We start from the raw sequence: 21488 nt of genomic DNA on the forward strand, positions 1-21488 counted from the left end.
TTTAGTAATGTATGAATCGAATAGTTCGTCAAGATTTCTTACTTTCGTCTTGCAAGCTTCAGTACAACTGGGCCTTCCTTGATGTTTTTGAACAACCCAATTGTTTCAGCATGACTCATTCCGTGCACAGTTACGTCGTTAATTGAGATTATTTCGTCACCTGAAAAAATGGGTTTGTTATTTATGATTTCTTGAATGGAGTACTCATCAAAATGTCGCTCCAGGTATGTTTTTCGTTTTGAAGTCTAAGAGCTGCATAGGTTCGATAGGGGCAGATGAGTCACCTGAGGAAACGCTCTTGAAAACTAAAATCTTATAAGATTTTCGCAGTAGCATTTTATTTATTTTTTTTTATAAAGTATAAAATTCGATTTTCGTTTTCAAGGTGGTGACTATGAGGTGCTACATTATATACGAGTGCCCAGAAGAGCTTATTGGCATTGAAAATTGTCAACAAACATTCTTACCAGCCATGAGGGTCCCATCTAGAGCAGCTTGTCCGCTGGGGAATACTGTCTTCACGTATATTCCCATGCTTCCTTTTGGAGAGTCTCGGCCTCCAACGATGCTAAAACCAAGTGACTTCATTCCGGCGCCTTTGTAGAATGTGACTGTCACATATATGCATTTATGGATTCCTAAACGTTCAAACCATCAAATCAATTAGAGCAAACATTAATAAAAAAGTTTAGGTTTCTTTCCTCATAATTTGAATAATGCCAACTTAATCACTTGTAAAAATATCAAGGTGAAAATGAATCAAAGCCACACCGCAATCTTCAAGAACACTTAAGTTAAAAAATCGATTGGACACTCATTTTTTGTGTTGAATTGATAAAATTGTCAGTATGAACTACTATGTATTTGGATTTCCGGAGCCATGCTTTTGAAGACTTGAGATGTGGCTCTGAGTTATCTGATTTCAGTTTTACTTACCTTCGATGTACGACGAACCCTCTTCATTAATCAATATTCGAACGCCCGACTCGTACTTAGTACTGTCCATTGAACATTCCATCTCTTCTTTGCTGCTGATATTTTGTTCTGTCTTTGAACGCTGCAGAGGACTTGCTTCCACGGGACCATCTTCCGAAGCGATAATAATTTCACCAGAAGCAGAACTTAAACCACCACTCGGTTCGTTACAAGACTTCAGTCGGATTCTTTGTACTGTCTTAGGGATTTCTTCAGGCTTTTTTATTTTGATCGAGCGGTAATCTATGTTAGCTTGTCGATTACTGTTACTGATGCTACCGAAAGGAACATTCCTTCGAATGGTATCCGAAATGATTTCAACCATGGTGATTGGACGAGATACAGTCGTTTCTTCGTCATCATCGCATTCGACGTTACTAGCCAAATGTGCGATCGATGAGTGGTGGCTCAGATTACCTTGGGACATCGGGCGGTAGAGTGTGCGCAGTCCTGCTTCACTTGAGTGACTCCCATTTGTCGCGGTGGATGGAACTATAACGATATCTTCATCACTGTCTTTGATCACTCGTTTCGACCCAAGGATTTGTGAGTATCCGCCCTTTCCAAGAGCTTCGCTCCGTTGCTTACTTAACATTTGCCACTTTTCATCGTCACATATGGTGTTGGAGATCGAGATACGGTTGGCATAGACCGGAACATAATCCGCTGATGAGTAGATCGGTGTCATAGGAAAAGCAGATTTGGGTTGCTGCTGATGTTGTTTCATTTGCCCGTTCGAAATCGGTGTTGAGCAGTTTATTGTGGTCGTACACCCCACCGTTTCGATGGTAGACTGCTGTTTTGGGTTCACATTATAAGTCATATTGGTCGACAGTAACCCTCCGGTGCCACCGTTGACTTCCAGCTCACTGACCTGCTTGGTCGTAACGCTGGCGTCGATCTTGATCTTTCGGTGCAGGTCGGCATTGAACGTAGTTAGCTCGTCATGTGCAATGACAAGGTCTACAATGTTGTTGACAAAAGTCGATAGTATGCGTTGTACCGTACTGGGAGATTGCAGGCCACGTAAATGATGTCCGTTTACGTTGACAATCTCGTCGCCAATGCGTAGGCGGCCGTCTCTGAAAAAGAATGGATGTATTAATAATTTTAACTATATAATTTTCTTTTGAGTTCAGTGACTGTTCGGATTGGCGGCACCATTTATAATTTCAAGCAGTCTCAGACACGGCGAACACATTAATCCCTTTTATACGAAGTTTTATGAGGAAAATTTGTGCATGAAATGTTTTACATGGAATGTGCATAAAATATTTCACGCCGAATTCATTTTCAGCGGCGGCGGCGTGAATCGGCGTGGCTAAATTTGAATCTCTCTATTTCAGTCTATTATTCGTTCAGAAATATTAGTGATTTGTAAACCTTTTTTTCAATTCAGATCGAAAGCTTTTCAAAAAACAATACGTTTCCCATGTGTCAGAACAGAATGAAGTGTGCGGATTAGCTTAACCCTTTTTTCCCATAGCTTTGTTCGACAATTTAACTGTCAAAATAGTTGATTTGAACGCTACCTCATGCAAACCATCGGGGTTCATTTTTAATTTGAACATCTAGTCACCCTAGAATCGTGTTTCTGGTTACCTCTTTCACTGTTTTGTTTTGATTCTGCGTTCCGTTCCACAGCGTTCCATTTCACTACTTCCATTTCACGTTCCATGAGCTAAATGACGTTTGAACCATTTTTAATCTGAACGATGTGCAAATTAGCGGGGTACAAATTAAAAAGTGTTCAGATTAAATGTGGTTAAACCAACGGGGGTAGGGTCAGGCGGGGCAAGATGAGCACCCTAAGGATAAGCGCGATTTAAGCCTACTTAAACGTTATTATTTTGGTAAAATTGGTAACCATCCTTATCTTTTACATTATTACTTTGACCTCCAACCATTAAAAGTTTTAAAAAGTGATAAATAGTTTTCCAAATAACACTTTAAAAAATAGCTTTTTTATCATCGGCCAAAAAAACTGCGGGGCAAGATGGGTACCCCCATAAACAGATGCAATTTACTAAAGGAAACTATTATTATTCAATGCTTGCAATATCCCAAGATATTATATTTAATATCTGATAATATTTATCTTCAACTAGCTTAGTTTTTAAAACTTTTATCAGAAAATAAATAACTTTTCATAAATTGCTAAGATTTTACTTAAAAAACGATTAAATTTGTTGTTTGTTTGTATATTTTTTAGAAAAATTGTTTTGTGCAAAGAAGATACCGTAAGTCAAGCTCACAGCTAAATGTGGTTCTCTAATTTCACACTTTTACTTAATTTTGAACATGGTGCACAGCTTGCCCCAAGGGTGTAAATTTATTAATATAATCAAAACAATTGAAATATTTTTTAAATTTGATAAAAAGTTTTGCTCCTGATTATCTACAGAAGATTATTCTATAACTATACGGCCAAAAACGTATGAATTAATTTGCTTACGCAACAACAATATCACTTTTAAATGAACAAATCTTATATGAAAAGGTTAATTTTTGGACTTCTATGTATTTTGGACAATATTTACGTTGTGCTGTTGATTTTTTAGCTGAAATTTATGGCCATCATATCAATTTAATGATATTCATCAGAACCCCAAATAATGTATTGAAAAAAAAAAATCGGTAGGAACGACACATACTAGGGGTGCCCATCTTGCCCCGGGTGCTCATCTTGCCCCACATTCCCCTACCCGGTGTTTTATAAGTCTAGTTGATCAAAATGAATCGACAAGAGTCACTGTCGACTAGAGATGGGAAAAACGGCTCATTTCAATGAACCGATCTGATCCGAATCACTTATTTAAGGCTAAATAGCCCGTCATTCGTTTTGGCAGTCATGATGACTTTGCAGTAGACTGGCCCTTAAACAAAAAAGTTGTAAAGCTCAACGGGGAACCCCCTAGATATGAGATTTAGGATAAGAAAGACGCTCTCTCAAAATTTCAACTCAATTGGTTGCTCCACCAGCTGGCGCATTCGATTTGAAGTTTGTATGGGATATTCGTCTCAAATATATTGAAAATTGATCCTATGTCACTGTTTCGTTCCGTATACTAATTGTTCGCGTTCAAATAAGCCCAGAATGACAAATATACTAGTTGATACCCTAATGAACATAATTGCAGAAGGTTGTATCTGTATTTAATCTAATTTTCATTACTCTTTCAGTTATTGAAAGTTAGGCTTAGATCAGCACTCCCGTACAGTCACTTATATGCATGCGATATGTGCCTCAGCTCGCTCAGCTTCATAGGTGGCTATGATGCGCTTAGTGGCTACCTTCAAGCTATGTTAAAGAAATACAAGCAGTATTGCATGATATACTTCAGATGGTTTAAACACCAACTTTATTAATTTTCTATAATATTCTTCGCTATTACATGAAGTAGTGTTTTTGTTATTCTGGGTCCAATTGAACGCGATCATTTATTTTCCTGAACCAACAGTAGATGATGTGCTGTTGATCATATGTTTGAGCTTAAAATCCCATATTAACTTCAATTCAAATGCGCCAGCTCATATGCACTGTGTTTTATTTTCTCGATTTCATGCGCTTTTTGAATAGCGCCCAAACCGTTGATTTTAGCGATATAGTTTGTTCGGAGAAGTTTCTTGGTATATCAGGGTGTCGACTACCTGTAAAAACCTGGAAAGTCAGGGAATGTCAGGGAATTCCATTTTTAACCTGGAAAATCAGGGAAAGTCAGGGAATTCCAATAAAGGTCAGGGAAAAATATAAATACTACAACATCAAACAAGTTGATTTTCTGCAATTTAATACGATGTCAGCATCCAATACAATCAATTTAAAACGTTGGTAATCAATCTTTCAAAATAGCAGTACATCGATTAGAAAATGCTCTTATGCATAGTAGAGTGAACTGTACTTCACTACTTATTTTCTAAAATTAGAAGCATCAACAGTGCTTTTCGAAGTTGACGTAGATTGCTCCAAAAATATATAGTTCTCCTAAATCAACTCAGTTCCTAGTTCCGCTTATTTTACTCATAATCTTGAGGAAAAATGGAGCTCGTCAGAGGTGAACCGACTTTGAAGTTGAAAACCTCTTTAATAAAGATAATAAAAATAATAAAATGGAGCTCAATTCATCAAATCATGTCAATTTTTACGAGTTTGCTCAGGATATCTTAGTAAAACGGGAAAAAGAGAAAAAACAGTGAGGGTTCTCATTTTCAATAGCACAAATCTGCAGGACAGGAAATTTCCTGTTTTTTATCAGATTGTTTCTGGAAACAGTACATATTAAGATAATGCCACAAAGTGCTCTTATACTGATATTTTCACATTTTGCAATATATTTCAATTTCGATTGTTTATTTCAATTTTCCAGAAATTTTTGAAAATGTGGTAAATTAGAGTTCAAGGATTTTTATCAGAAGCTTACTTCCAAATACGAATAGTTTGTTTTTCTAAGCTAATACTCAGGAAGTATTCCCGAAATAATCCTAAAAGATTCACAATGAACAAATTAAGGAATGCGTATTCTAAGTCCATAAAAAGGAAATAATTTTCAGCTTTCCTCGGCTATTCAAATTTAAATAAGTACGACGTGCTGCTTTCATCCATGATGATGATAATCACATCAAATGTCAGAAAAACTAGATATAAAATTGGGATTAAAAGGGATCGGGCAACATGAAAACTTTCGTGAAATCTAATGAATACAATATTCTTGATAGCTGCAAACGTTTTCTTCCTTGATCACACTGACCTGTGTTCGTTACTTTGCACAAAAATTAGAAACTTCCACTAGAAAAGTTAAGGAGTTTATGGGAAAAATATTAGCATAGTTCCTGAAGAAGTATTAATGGAATACTCGAAAAATACGATTGAGAGTTAAAAAAGGAATTTCTGAGAACAACATTTTCAACAATTCAACAGAGATGCCTTGAAGCGATTCTCTTAGAAAGTTCTTTAGTAATGGCTGGAATTTTACCTGGGAAAAGAAATAATCAAAATTCAGAAAGTAATCACTTCCACTAAAACATAATGATTAATCTTGATAGCAGGCTTCCGAATCATCACTCACTCTCACGATAATGGATTTATCCCTCACAACAATTTTCAGCGGTGCCTTGCGTTGTTATCCGTCCACAATACAAAGTAAAAATAGATAATTGCACATTTCCACAGCTGTTAGAAGTTTTTATTCTCTTTCTCCTATCCATTGAGAACTTTTTCTGTATCCATCCTTACGAGCAGCAGTTGCTTTTATGCACCAAATAAACCACTACTTTCGTCAAGTTGATGTGGTAGCATGGTTAGCGTGCACGCATCGCGGTCGTTTTTAGCATTGTTCTAGGTTCGAATCCCGTCGCCGGCACTAGTTTTTGCTTATCCATATAGTGATAATTCTCGGGAGCAGTTGGTGAGCGAAAATATGATGAAGTGAAAAAGAAATTATCTCCAGAGTGGAACGATTTTCGATTATCCTCCATCGTAACTCTAGGGAAAATTAGTATGAGCGAAAAAAGATGTTCACGTGAGAAAGCAAAAAGCATTCTCCTTAGTTGCGAAAATCTTAGATTTCGCATAATTGATACGAAAATTCAGGACCCTGCTTGACAGTATTGCGTCGTATATACAAAAAATGGTATAATCAGAAAGTGGAAGATGTCAAAAATTGTCGTCTACGCCAGAAATTTTTGAAATTACATCTTAGGTAGTTCAGTATCCGAGTACAATATTTTTTTTACAATTGCAAATGTATATTTTGCGCTTGCAGGTTTCAATAGATGACTCTGAAATTTTTGAGCTTATACTCATCTTTTACAGCTTTATTCATACGAATTATCAAGTTTAAGAAGTAAATACTCAAGTGCTCAGTTTTATCATATCATCTTGAATGAACGCTCGAGAAAGTTATCTGACAGGTGTATTTAAGCAAAGTAAAAGATTTTGCTCAGTTTATTCATAGATCTAAAACATACCAAACCAAGTACCAAACCAACAAATCAGCATGGTCTGGAATTTTTCTGGAAAACGACTGGAAGGTCAGGGAATTTTATTTTCAAAATTGAGTCGACACCCTGTATATTAAAGCGCAACTTTTGACGAAAAAAGTTTTGTGATCAATCCACCTAGCAGTGAGATAGAAAAACTATTTTTTCAAAACATTTGAAGATTTTTACCATTTTTTGTGTTTTCTACAAAGTTGTTTGTCATGAAAAAACCCGTGTTTTTGCTGAACATATCATCACCATATCTTTTGAAATAACAAAGTGTTTGTTCTCATCAACTTCCCAAATATCTATTGTCAAAAATCTATAGATTCGCGCCGAACCCATCTGCTCTAGTACTGCATTTGAGTGCTAGGCGATGGTAGTAGTGTTATAAAATGAGTAGAATATAATTTAATTCACCAGTTGTGGTAGCTAGCTAAGTTTCGTTAGAATAAGCTTCAAGAAATAAAATTAGTCCAAATCGAGCTCTTAAAGAAGTAAGAAGTTCAAACAAGTTGTAATCTCCCAAGTTATCCTCCGAATAAAGTTAAGTGGAAAGTGTTAGCCGTTTCTATTCGAGCCGAAGAAAGACTCCTAGTGGCTGTTAGCAGCACTTCAGTGCGATTTTAAAGTGCTTTTGCCTGTAGTGCCGTTTCCCGCCGAGCATAGTGGCTACTTCACAGCAAGTGGCCGTTTCTCTCCACCGTTCCAATTCCAACGGAAATCGCGAACCTGCCCCAACACAAAGTTATTCATAAATTACTATTTTTTCAAGGGGTAGTTTACCCAACTAACAATTTTAGCGCTATAAGCCAAGATTATTTGATTTGTGCTGTATAACTGTTGAATTGAAGCAGTGAACGCAGCAAAAAATGAAAGCTGTCAAAAATAGAACGATTAGCGTTAATACAGCTGTAACGCAAACGTTTTGCAGCTACAAATCTTAGCTGAATAAATTTCGTCAGTTATCGCTTTTGCTGCTTTCACTAAGCTGTAACTCAACACCGTCAAAGATAGGAACCTAATGATGTGAAATAAAACTCGCCATCATCAATCCGGCTGCTTCTATACAATATGATTTGTTATGCTGCTCAATATATATTTAAGAAGCGCTTTGTCGTTAGTTATACAGCGAGCATACAGCAGTATTCTGTAAAACAACAACTTGTGGCGCATCTACTCAGCTTGTTGGATGTAAACATTGCGTTTGACGTTTCGCACCCTTTTACAGCCTGATGAAGTGGTGTAAGCGCGGCTATGGCATCTTTTACGATCATTATAAAATATTATGTGAACCGTTTTCGATGTAGAACAAAACGGTGTGTTTTCTTTGCCTTTCGATATAGACTGTGGTGGCAACAAGGACAGCGTCGAGACATGTGGATACAGAGATCGTGAGTTCGATTCCAAGCGGTGGCAGGGTAACGTTGGGAACATTAAATTCAGATACTTATGATATGAATTCCGGAAGCTGTAAAACAGCTTGTAAATAATATATTTGATCGATAATACAGCGAAGCTGTATAATAATTATTCAACAGTTGCGAAATGGTTGAGAAAGCGCCTTTCGAAGATGTTACATAGCTACTTGTCGTATAACTGTCGAGATAGAGCAATGATCGGTATGAATAAGAGCTGCCAACACAGCTTTAAAGTAGCTGAGTAGATTCGCCAGATTTGTTGGTAAAAGGATCGCATAGAAGCTTTCGTTCGTATGTACAGCGCCTTTACCCAGCATAAAGCCGTATAAAGAGGGCCTAGAGAATGTTTACATTTGCACTAAATGTTAGTTGGGTAGGCCTCTATAACTGGCTTCGGCGCAAAATGGCGCAGACAACTCTTACAAATCATGAAACTACCATATCTCCCCTTTTGGCAGTTGATAAAAACTTTTGTCTATAAGCGTCTTTGCATGGGTTTTTACTATCAAACAAATAAGCCTTATTGAAACGAACTCGACTGATAATTCTTTTTCCTTAAGAGATAGAGAGGTGCGATGTTCAGCAAAAACACGCGTTTTAAGATGTTTAACAACTTTGTAGAAGACATGAAAAATGTTCAAAATGTAAGTAAAAAGTTATGAACAAAAATGATTTTAAACGATTTTTTTATACAAATTTGTGTACTTTATGTTAAAAAATTCTTAACTCTTTTACAAGATTTTTAACATTTTTCATGTCTTCTACAAAGTTGTTAAACATCTTAAAACGCGTGTTTTTGCTGAACATCGCACCTCTCTATATCTAAAGGAAAAATAATTATCAGTCGAGTTCGTTTCAATAAGGCTTATTTGTTTGATGGTAAAAACCCATGCAAAGACGCTTATAGACAAAAGTTTTTATCGACTGCCGAAAGGGGAGATATGGTACTTTCATGATTTGTAAGAGTTGTCTGCGCCATTTTGCGCCGAAGCCAGTTATTGAGGCCTAAGCTACCCCTTGAAAAAAAGAGTAATTCATGAATTACTTTGTTATTTCAAAAGATAGGGTAATGATATGTCCAGCAAAAACACGGGTTTTTTCATGACAAACAACTTTGTAGAAAACACAAGAAATGTTAAAAATCTTGGAAAAAAGTTATGATAAAAAATATGATTTTTAGGGGCCATTCACATACAATGGCATATATCTCAAAAAGTATAAGAGATAGAAAAATCGTGTCTTCGACAAAGTTGTTTCAAACTGCCAATTCTACAACTTTTTCTATCTCACTGCTAGGTGGATTAATCACAAAACTTTTTTCGTCAAAAGTTGCGCTTTAATATACCGAAAAACTTCTCCTAACAAACTATATCGCTAAAATCAACGGTTTGGGCGCTATTCAAAAAGCGCAAATAAAACACACACACTTAACCTTAGTTAGATACTGGGGTCATAATGACCCAAAATCGAATTTCAACCTGCAAAATCTCTGTTGTTATCAAACGGATCTTTCTGAAATTCCCTGACTTTTAATATTTTGTGGAAACGAAGCGCAAGACCAAAAAAATTTTTTCTTAAGGTGATTCTAAGATGGCGCCACAAAAAAACAACTTAATAAGATACTGGGGTCATTATGACCCAGAAGTGTATACCCCTATAAATCAGCGAAATATCAACCGAATAATGAAATTTATGCCGCATTCGAAAGATATACTCCTCAAGATTCTGATCACTACCTGGAATACCGGTTCCGGATCCAGTGGCCACCGGGAATCGGCTACGAAGGGGACCATGTTGGCCACGTGGAATTTCAGTACACTCAGTCCAGAAATCTGCAGTCATCACCAAATTGTATAAGATGCAGGCCATATAGGAATGTACTGTCTTCAGCAAACTTGCTTCGGGGACCAAGAACTTCCACATGGGATACAATTTAGTTCAGAACTTGACCACCGCGTGGCGCTAGCGTCGATATGAACTTCCGGTAGGGGCTAATTATGCGATAACTCGAGATTGCGAGCACATAGAAAGATGCAGTCTTCGGCAAAGTTGCTCAGGAGGATAAGGACTTCTACATGAGATACAATTTAGTTCAGAATTCGACCACCGCGTGGCGCTAGCGTCGATACGAACTTCCGGTAGAGGCTAATTATGCGATAACTCGAGATTGCGAACACATAGAAGGATGCTGTCTTCGGCAAAGTTGCTCAGGAGGATAAGGACTTCCACATGAGATACAATTTAGTTCAGAATTCGACCACCGCGTGGCGCTAGCGTCGATACGAACTTCCGGTAGAGGCTAATTATGCGATAACTCGAGATTGCGAACACATAGAAGGATGCTGTCTTCGGCAAAGCTGCTCAGGAGGATATGAACTTCTACATGAAATACAATTTAGTTCAGAACTCGACCGCTGCGTGGCGCTAGCGTCGATATAAACTTCCGGTAGGGGCTAATTATGCGATAACTCGAGATTGCGAGCACATAGAAGGATGCTTTCTTCGGCAAAGTTGCTCAGAAGGATAAGCACTTCATCATGAAGTACAATTTGGTTTAGAACTCGACCACCGCGTGGCGCTAGCGTCGATACGAACTTCCGGTAGAGGCTAATTATGCGATAACTCGAGATTGCGAACACATAGAAGGATGCTGTCTTCGGCAAAGTTGCTCAGGAGGATAAGGACTTCCACATAAGATACAATTTAGTTCAGAAGTCGACCGCTGCGTGGCGCTAGCGTCGATATGAACTTCCGGTAGAGGCTAATTATGCGATAAATCGAGATTGCGAGCACATAGAAAGATGCAGTCTTCGGCATAGTTGTTCAGGAAGATAAGGACTTTCACATAAGATACAATTTAGTTCAGAACTCGACCACCGCGTGGCGCTAGCGTCGATACGAACTTCCGGTAGAGGCTAATTATGCGATAACTCGAGATTGCGAGCACATAGAAGGATGCTGTCTTCGGCAAAGTTGCTCAGGAGGATAAGGACTTCCACATGAGATACAATTTAGTTCAGAACTCGACCACCGCGTGGCGCTAGCGTCGATACGAACTTCCGGTAGAGGCTAATTATGCGATAACTCGAGATTGCGAACACATAGAAGGATGCTGTCTTCGGCAAAGCTGCTCAGGAGGATTAGAACTTCTACATGAAATACAATTTAGTTCAGAACTCGACCGCTGCGTGGCGCTAGCGTCGATATAAACTTCCGGTAGGGGCTAATTTTTCGATAACTCGAGATTGCGAGCACATAGAAGGATGCTTTCTTCGGCAAAGTTGCTCAGAAGGATAAGCACTTCATCATGAAGTACAATTTGGTTTAGAACTCGACCACCGCGTGGCGCTAGCGTCGATACGAACTTCCGGTAGGGGCTAATTATGCGATAACTCGAGATTGCGAGCACATAGCAGGATGTTGTCTTTGGCAAAGTTGCTCAGGAGGATAAGGACTTCCACATAAGATACAATTTAGTTCAGAACTCGACCGCTGCGTGGCGCTAGCGTCGATACGAACTTCCGGTAGGGCTAATTATGCGATAACTCGAGATTGCGAGCACATAGAAGGAAGCTGTTTTCGGCAAAGTTGCTCAGGGGGATAACGACTTCCACATGAGATACAATTTAGGTCAGAACTCGACCACCGCACATTGGGAAAATCCGAACCCAAAGGTGGAAAAAATTGATAACTTTCACAATAGAAAGATAAAAAATAAGTTTTATAGCTCATTCGAAAGGAAATTTTCTCAGGAATCGATTAGTGATGGTTTCATGAATGTGGGGCCACTCTGGGATAAGCTATGGTGCCCGTTTTGCCCCAATTCCTTGAAAATTTTAGATTTTCATGTTGTTTTGAGTAAAACTGTTTTATTGTGGAGATTATTTCTCATGGAATTCATCATTTCTAGTCCATTCAACAATGTTTCACAGAGAACGTTATAAAAAGATGGAAATTTAGGGGATTTTGGGGCCAAATATACAATGAAATATTTTTGAAGAGGAATTTTTGTTTTAAATTTTTTCAAAGTGTTTTTATATTGAAATAAATTTTAAAATAGTCTAATATTAATGAATATAGCTTGCAGAAATATGTTGTATTAAAATTTGTAGAATATGTATGATAATTATGTATGCTCTATGCAACATATTGTGAAAAATTTACCTTCTTATATCACAAATTCCATATATTTCCAAACGATGTGCGATAGTTGGGGTAAACGATATTGATCTAAATGATCGATTGCCGTTAGCCTCATTGATAGGAGATGGTGGGAGCATATAGTTTTTTGGCTATGTTTGCCCCAATTCCCCTTAAAACGATTTCTTTCATAATTAATTGAACAGATATCTCTGAATTAAATTTATGATGTACTAAATTGTTTATTCAGTAGTTGATACAATATGTAAATCATAAAACATAGGAGATTATGGGGATCTTTTACACATAAATGAAAAAAAAAAACAAATAAAAACTCTCAAAAATGAATCCATTGAGTAACCATCTGCAATTTTTTTTCTGATTGAAACAAATCACTCAGAATTAAATTAGTTACACAATCATACCTGAAGAAATTTCATTAGAATAAAATTACATTTTGAGAATAAAATTGCGTGGGCACTTCCCAAGTAGCTCTGCCTACACCCTACTACTGAAAAAGTGATCATAAACCAGGGCTGCCCAACGTACGGCCCGCGGGCTGCATCCGGCCCGCGACCTCATTTTGTGCGGCCCGCGGAAGGTTCGAAGATTCCTCTCATATTTGGCCCGTTGACTATTCTACCAACTCAGAGTTACAACATACAAAGTTACAACTATGTAGTTTTCAATTGAGTTTCAACCTAAAATCTTAGCTAGGTAATTATTTGAATTGTTCTGTTTGATTTTTTTTATCTTCTTATATATTTAATTTCATGCATGATTCAAATTCTAAATCTCAAATTCTGGGAATGTTTTTACCATGATTTTCTTTGACATAAAAAAATATGTAGCCTGAACAAAACTTATGGGCAAAAGGCTAAATTTTCATACATAATTTCACTGAATCATAGGCTAATATTCTCGCAGAATCCTGTAAATATATTTAACCAATACCTAGGCGTAATTTACGCAGAATCCTTGAAATTATTATAAATAATACGGGATTTTTACTAAACCTTGAACAGGATTTTATTAAGAATTCTAGATCCGACTTTGATGGAGAACATCGGCAAGATTCTCACAGAATTTCCACCAGGATAACAAGCACATCTAACCAGGATTTTCTACATAATTTTCTTTAAATTCTGGGCTAGATTACAATATAACGCTATGTAACTTTTTGTCAAAAACATAAGCGAATTTGTAATACAATTTTGAGCAGGCTTCTTTTGAATTACTTGTTACCACTCTCAAAGATTTCAAGCTTTCGAAATGATTATTGAGTAAGATTCTGAAGGAATATGAGATTTTCGTTATAGCTTGTAGCATATTCTGTTTCATGCTTTTAATACTAGGGGCCTGTTCACAAATTTCATAACGCTTAAGGGGGTGGTGGATGTCCTCAAAATGTTACAGCTCATACAAAACTTGTAGAATATTCATACAAAAAGAGTTACAAGGGGGTGGGTGTCCAAATTAGTAATTTTCGGCGTTACAAAATTTGCGAATGAACCCTAGGTCGGATTCTGATAGAATTAAAAGTATAATTTTTATAAAAACCTGGGCATTTTCCCACAAGATCCAAAATTCTAGATTCTTTAAAATATTCTGAACTGGATTATTATCTAATTTTTTTCATAATATTCTGCAGAATGCTTAGCATCAATTATCTGTTTTTCGATTACTTAAAATAAATTGTACTTTATTCACAGATTTTATGAATTTCATTTGCTGACTTTTGTCAGATTTCATGCGAATATTTGTGCGTTTAAAAATGTGGCCCGCGACATAAAATTGTTTCTGTGATTTGGCCCGCGGTTCAAAAAGGTTGGGCAGGCCTGTCATAAACCAACAAAGTCTTTCATATATTTCAATATGGCACATTTTGATTGAAGATGTAGTAGTTAATAATGCTTAATTCAAAATAAATTGACGCTTATAGTGAGCTGTTCGGTAATCCAATCCGCATGATTACTAAATTGATTAACTCATTACGCGTGGTGAAAATGGACAAATCATGGGTGAAATTATGAAAAAAGATCCATGTGCTCGGCTGGGATTTGAACCCAGGGCTCTTGTATACTAGACGAGCGCTTTACGGGCTCGGTAGCTTAGTTGGTGAAGCGCTCGTCTAGCATACAAGAGTCCTGGGTTCAAATCCCAGCCGAGCACATGGATCTTTTTTCATAATTTCACCCATGATTTGTCCATCTTCACCACGCGTAATGAGTTAATCAATTTAGTAATCATGCGGATTGGATTACCGAACAGCTCAATATAAGCGTCAATTTATTTTGAATTAAGCATTATTTATTTACGGGCTCGGTAGCTTAGTTGGTGAAGCGCTCGTCTAGCATACAAGAGTCCTGGGTTCAAATCCCAGCCGAGCTCGTGGATTTTTTTTCATATTTTCACCCATAATTTGTCTATCTTCACCACGCGTAATGAGTTAATTAATTTAAATTTCTTTATGTTATGGATTTTAGAAGGCTATTGCTTGAAATTCAGTCAAACAGATGTAACCATAATTACTGTTTACAATATTAACAAAGTATGGTTCACCATGAGGAACATTGATGTCAACCAACAAGCAATCTGTTAACACAAATGTAGAGGCAACATAACAAACATAGTAACTATAAATTATACTAATGAAATGAATGATCGATTTTGGAAAAAAAAACTAGAATTGAGCGTTATCAACAACTGCATTATCACTTTTATGATAACTTTTTTTGTAGTGTATGATGGCAATTGGAATATTGAATACCAAACATCCAAAAAAAGACAAAATTATTTCCCGAATAATTTCTTGTAAAATACAATTTGACTCTCACGAAGTTGCTACAGTAATGATTGAGTAACTAACCTGATCCTGAGTAATTTGTTGCAATCAGAAAAAACGGCTTGATAGATTCATTTTTGATTTTTTTATTTGGTTATTTTTTTGTTTATGAATAAAAGATCCCCAAAATCTCCTATGTTTTATGATTTAAATATTGTTTCAGATACAGAATAAACAATTCAGTACACTATAAATTTGATTTGGGAGAAAAAGTTGAATTAATTACGAAAGAAATCGTGTTCAGGGGAATTGGGGCAAACATAGCCAAAAAACTATATGCTCCCACAGTCTCCTATCAATGAGGCTAACGGCAATCGATCATTTAGATCAATATCGTTTACCCAAACTATCGCACATCGTTTGGAAATGTTTGGAATTTGTGATATAAGAAGGTAAATTATTCACAATATGTTGCATAGAGCATACATAATTATCATACATATTCTACAAATTTTACTACAACATATTTCTGCAAGCTATATTCATGATTATTTGACTATATTAGAATTTATTTCAATAAAAAAACACTTTAAAAAAATTTAAAACAAAAATTCCTCTTCAAAAATATTTCATTGTATATTTGGCCCCATAATCCCCTAAATTTCCATCTTTTTATAACGTTCTCTGTGAAACATTGTTGAATGGACTAGAAATGATGAATTCCATGAGAAATAATCTCCACAATAAAATAGTTTTACTCAAAACAACATGAAAATCTAAAATTTTCAAGGAATTGGGGAAAAACGGGCACCATAGCTTATCCCAGAGTGGCCCCACATTCATGAAACCATCACCAATCGATTCCTGAGAAAATTTCCTTTCGAATGAGCTATAAAACTTATTTTTTATCTTTCGATTGTGAAATTTATCAATTTTTTCCACCTTTGGGTTCGGAATTCCCCAATGTGCACCGCGTGGCGCTAGCATCGATACGAACTTCCGGTAGAGGATAATTATGCGATAACTCGAGATTGCGAACACATAGAAGGATGCTGTCTTCGGCAAAGCTGCTCAGGAGGATTAGAACTTTTACATGAAATACAATTTAGTTCAGATCTCGACCGCTGCGTGGCGCTAGCGTCGATATAAACTTCCGGTAGGGGCTAATTATGCGATAACTCGAGATTGCGAGCACATAGAAGGATGCTTTCTTCGGCAAAGCTGCTCAGAAGGATAAGCACTTCATCATGAAGTACAATTTGGTTTAGAACTCGACCACCGCGTGGCGCTAGCGTCGATACGAACTTCCGGTAGGGGCTAATTATGCGATAACTCGAGATTGCGAGCACATAGCAGGATGTTGTCTTCGGCAAAGTTGCTCAGGAGGATAAGGACTTCCACATGAGATACAATTTAGGTCAGAACTCGACCACCGCGTGGCGCTAGCGTCGATACGAACTTCCGGTAGAGGATAATTATGCGATAACTCGAGATTGCGAACACATAGAAGGATGCTGTCTTCGGCAAAGTTGCTCAGGAGGATAAGGACTTCCACATAAGATACAATTTAGTTCAGAAGTCGACCGCTGCGTGGTGCTAGCGTCGATATGAACTTCCGGTAGAGGCTAATTATGCGATAAATCGAGATTGCGAGCACATAGAAAGATGCAGTCTTCGGCATAGTTGTTCAGGAAGATAAGGACTTTCACATAAGATACAATTTAGTTCAGAACTCGACCACCGCGTGGCGCTAGCGTCGATACGAACTTCCGGTAGAGGCTAATTATGCGATAACTCGAGATTGCGAACACATAGAAGGATGCTGTCTTCAGCAAAGTTGCTCAGGAGGATAAGAACTTCCACATGAAATACAATTTAGTTCAGAACTCGACCACTGCGTGACGCTAACGTTGATGTGGCCTTCCGGTAGGGGCTAATTGTGCGATAATACAAGAATGCGAACACATAGAAAGATGCAGTCTTCAGCAAAGTTGCTCAGGAGGATAAGGACTTCCACATAAGATACAATTTAGTTCAGAACTCGACCACCGCGTGGCGCTAGCGTCGATATGGACTTTCGGTAAGGGCTAATTATGCGATAACATGAGATTGCGAGCACATAGAAGGATGCTGTCGTCGGCAAAGTTGCTCAGAAGGATGAGGACTTCCACATAAGAAACAATTTGGCTTAGAACTCGACCACCACGTGGCTTATTTTAAATGAAAACAAATAAACAAATTGCTGAAAGAAATTCGTTGTAAATTCCAAAAAGACCTAAACAGTAATTTAAGGAGAAATTTTTAAAATCATTGGATAAATAAATAAATTGATAAACTTACGCCTTGAGGTGTACTAGGGGTGTCTCTCCTAGGAGATAATTTAAAAGGATGTCCCTGAAAAAAATTCTGGGCGTATCCCTAGAAGAAATAAGAAATAGAATTCCGAAAGAAACTCTTGAGCACATTTCATAAGAAACATCCTACATTTTTTTACCCCTACTTAAAAAAGTGCACGTCATAAACTTTGATTTGAACGTAATCCTCTGCTTGAGTTGTGATTATCACCTACACTATTCTTCGCAAGTTAGAGTAAGTAGATTTGCGAACATGACTTGAAGTTGTGAATGTGTTCGGATAGTGATAATTATCAATATTATTATTGAGATAAATAAAAGTTTATAGTACAGTGAAACCTCCATGAGTTGATATTGAAGGGACCATTGACTCATGGAAATATCGAGCCATGGAACAGCATTCCTTTGGATAGCTGCTTCTAGGGACCATCATAGTAACCATGCAAGTTTGTTTTTACTATGGTTCCATGAGTCGATATCGATTCATGGAACATCGACTCATGAAGGTATCACTGTAAAATCAATAGAGTGTGTGAATTTGATTTAACGTAAAATTTAGTGCTGAAGTAGTTGATTTGATTCAGAATCAATTAGTTTTGCGTAAGTAAAAATAATTAACAGTATAGTAACGACAACATAAAACATTCTTATCCGTTAACTTCTGGACATTTCTTTAGAATCAGCTTCTGCAGAAATTTCAACAAATCTTGCGTACAAGAATTTGCATAATGGTTTTGTATTAAAACAATATTGCCAGGAAGAACTCAGAAAAACTTCGTCAGATTATATTGAAAGAAGATTTGTAAAAAAAAAATTCAGCGATTTCGCAAACACCAATGAAAAAATCCCAAAAATCCAAATTTCTCGTAGAATTCCATAATAAAGTATTAGAAGAATCAAATTAGACTCATGTAGAACTTCGAGGAGACCTTCAGTAGATTTCTGGAACAATTGAATAAATGACCGTGGAGGAATTCATACATTAACTCGAACGAATGTTGGAAATATCTTATGGACTAAAACTAGAAAGAACAGCTGGAGGAATTCCAGAAAAAGCTTCATTGGGACGCATTATCAAAAAATACTCTGAAGTGTTTTAAAAAAATCCTCTTGAGAAAATTCAAAATCATCCTTTAGAAAAAAAATCAGACTATTATTCCATCAAATCAAAAAATAATAACTTGAGAAATACCGAAAACAATTTTTAAATCAGATCGTAGAAGAATTCCATAAAAAAAACACCTGTGAGGGAATTGCAAAAACTCTGAAGAATTCACTCCTGATAGATTTCTCCGGGAATTAATCCATCCTCAGGGAACTTTTCCAGGAATTATTGCATAGATTACTTCAAGCACTTCTCCAGCGATTCTTCCAAAGATTCTTCAAGCGATTTCTCCTGACATTCCTCTAATAAAAAATAAAAGATTCCCCTAAGGATACCTCCAAGAAGATCTCTACAGAGATTTTTGCAGAATGTCAGAGGTTTCTCTAAGGATTACTTAAAATATTTCCACAGTGAATTCTCCAAACATTCCGCTGGTAGTCCTCTCAAGATTCCTCTAGGATTTATTCCTAAGATTTCCTCCAGGGATCGCTCCAGGAATTCTATAACGAATTATTCCAGAGATTCTACCATTCAATTGGGGATTTTACAAGAAATTATTTAATGAGTTCTTATAGGGATCGCTGGAGAAATTTTTGCAAGAGCCCAAGAAGGGATTCTCGAGGAAAGCTCTGGAGGAATTCCTTACAAAAATCCCCAAAAAATCATATATGCTTTTCAGTTACGCAGTCTTTATTTTTTTCAACGTTCTATTTATAATGAAGACTGCGTAGACGAAACTCATATTTCATTTATATATACAGTCAAATCTCTACCAGTTCATTCCTGAAACGATATCTACAGCAAACCATGTAGAGATTTTTCTTGGATCCTTGGAGAAATTCCTGAAGAAAAAGCTGGAGAAATCTCTGCAGGAATTCCTGTAAAGATTTGCATAGAGAAATCTCTGTAGGAGTCTTTGTGTAGACTTCTGTACTGCCCATAACTGCATATTTGTAACATTCGACAAAAGTAGGCATTGAGTAAATGGAATACCAAGTGTACATTTCATGGCAGTATGGGGGGAAACTAAAATTTCTAAAATTTACCAAGAACTCAAAAGTGCTTATTTGAGGCTGATATTTTGTACAACTCATATCGCATACTAGGTGAATAGTCAGAAAATAATTCTGGTAGAAGTTTCATTGCTGTTACATTACGAGGCTCATTTAAAATCTCAATGTTACTGTTATGTGGTTATAATTACCAATGTGACAAAACAACTTGGTATTTTTTTCGAATTTTCTAGAACTATCCCACAGATTTCAGTAAGTTGATCGAAAGTATTTATCATTTGATGACTCTCCATGGTATTAACTCCAATTTGTCAAAAATGTCGAATGTGACTGTTATGCAGTTATGGGCAGTGTAGGCATCCATGAAGGACTCTTGGAGACATCTTTGGAGGAATCACTGATGAATCCTTGGAGGTATCCCAGGAAGAATCGATGTAGAAATTTTGCTGGTGGAATCGCTAGAGAAATCCCTGGAAAAACCTTTGTAGATTTGTTGCTGGAAAAACCTTTGTAGATTTTTGTTGGATAAATCCCTGGAAGAATCCTTATAGGAATATTTAAATGGGAAAATTATCGAAAAATCTAAGGAGAAATATCTAAACAAATTTTCAAAAAAAAAAAAAAAAAAAATGATGGAGATTTTATAAGAGGATATGTAGAGATTTTTTTTTTATGAAAACCATGGAGAAATTTTAGCATAAGTTCTGATAATATTCTAGAAGGAATTAATGGGAGAATCTCTAGAGAAATTTCATGAAGAACTCTTGGGGGAATCCATGGAGTATTATTGGAGACCCAGTACGAATCCCTGGAGAAATTCTTGGGGAATCCCTGGAAGATTATCTTGAGAAATTCTTGAGGCGTTTCATGGAATTTCCTTGAGGACTTCGTGAGTTTCAGAACACCTGAAGAAATTCCTTGTGGAATCCTTATAGAATTTTCTCGTAGATCATCCCTGGAGGAATCCCGGAATAATTTCTGAACGAATCTCGAGACAACTGCTTGGGGATATCTTTGTATGTATCGGTGGAGGAATCCTCAAAAGAAATTCTGAAGATATCACTAGAGAAACATCTTTAGTAACTTACCTTACCAGTCAGGCTAAGGCCTGGGTGGCCTCTGCTGTACGTAGGAGACGTCTCCATTCGACTCGGTCCATGGCTGCCCGTTGCCAGCCACGCATTCTGCGAAGGGTCCGCAGATCGTCCTCAATTTGATCGACCCATCTTGCTCGCTGCGCACCACGTCGTCTTGTGCCGGTCGGATTGTTTTCGAGAACCATTTTCACCGGGTTGGTATCCGACATTCTGGTGACATGCCCGGCCCACCGCAGCCTCCCAATTTTTGCGAGGTGGACAATGGTTGGTTCTCCCAGCAGCTGGTGCAATTCATGGTTCATCCGCCTTCTCCACGTTCCGTCTTCCATCTGCACTCCGCCGTAGATGGTCCGCAACACCTTCCGTTCGAAAACACCAAGGGCGCGTTGATCCTCTGCACGTAGGGTCCATGTTTCGTGCCCATAGAGGAGTACCGGTCTAATCAGCGTCTTGTAGATGGTCAACTTCGTGCGATGGCGAACTTTGCTCGATCGGAGCGTTCTGCGGAGTCCAAAGTAGGCACGATTTCCAGCAACGATGCGTCTCTGGATTTCTCTGCTGGTGTCGTTGTCGGCGGTCACCAGTGAGCCCAAGTACACGAATTCTTCGACAACCTCGA

The 21488-nt window shown here is 37.4% G+C and overlaps 1 protein-coding gene across 3 annotated transcripts in view; it reads right to left on the bottom strand.

The window, feature by feature from the left end:
• LOC5565211 overlaps positions 1–21488 on the bottom strand; it is a 299615-nt gene that overhangs the window by 518 nt on the left and 277609 nt on the right. For all 3 annotated transcript variants that reach the window (XM_021855192.1, XM_001649521.2, XM_021855191.1), the window contains 3 exons: positions 937–2057; positions 468–638; positions 43–160 (listed from right to left, as the gene is read on the bottom strand). In XM_021855192.1, the coding sequence (XP_021710884.1) occupies positions 43–160; positions 468–638; positions 937–2057 (1410 nt within the window). The remainder of the gene's footprint in view (positions 1–42; positions 161–467; positions 639–936; positions 2058–21488) is intronic.

Source organism: Aedes aegypti, chromosome 3, assembly GCF_002204515.2.
Source record: "Aedes aegypti strain LVP_AGWG chromosome 3, AaegL5.0 Primary Assembly, whole genome shotgun sequence".
Lineage (NCBI taxonomy): Eukaryota > Metazoa > Arthropoda > Insecta > Diptera > Culicidae > Aedes > Aedes aegypti.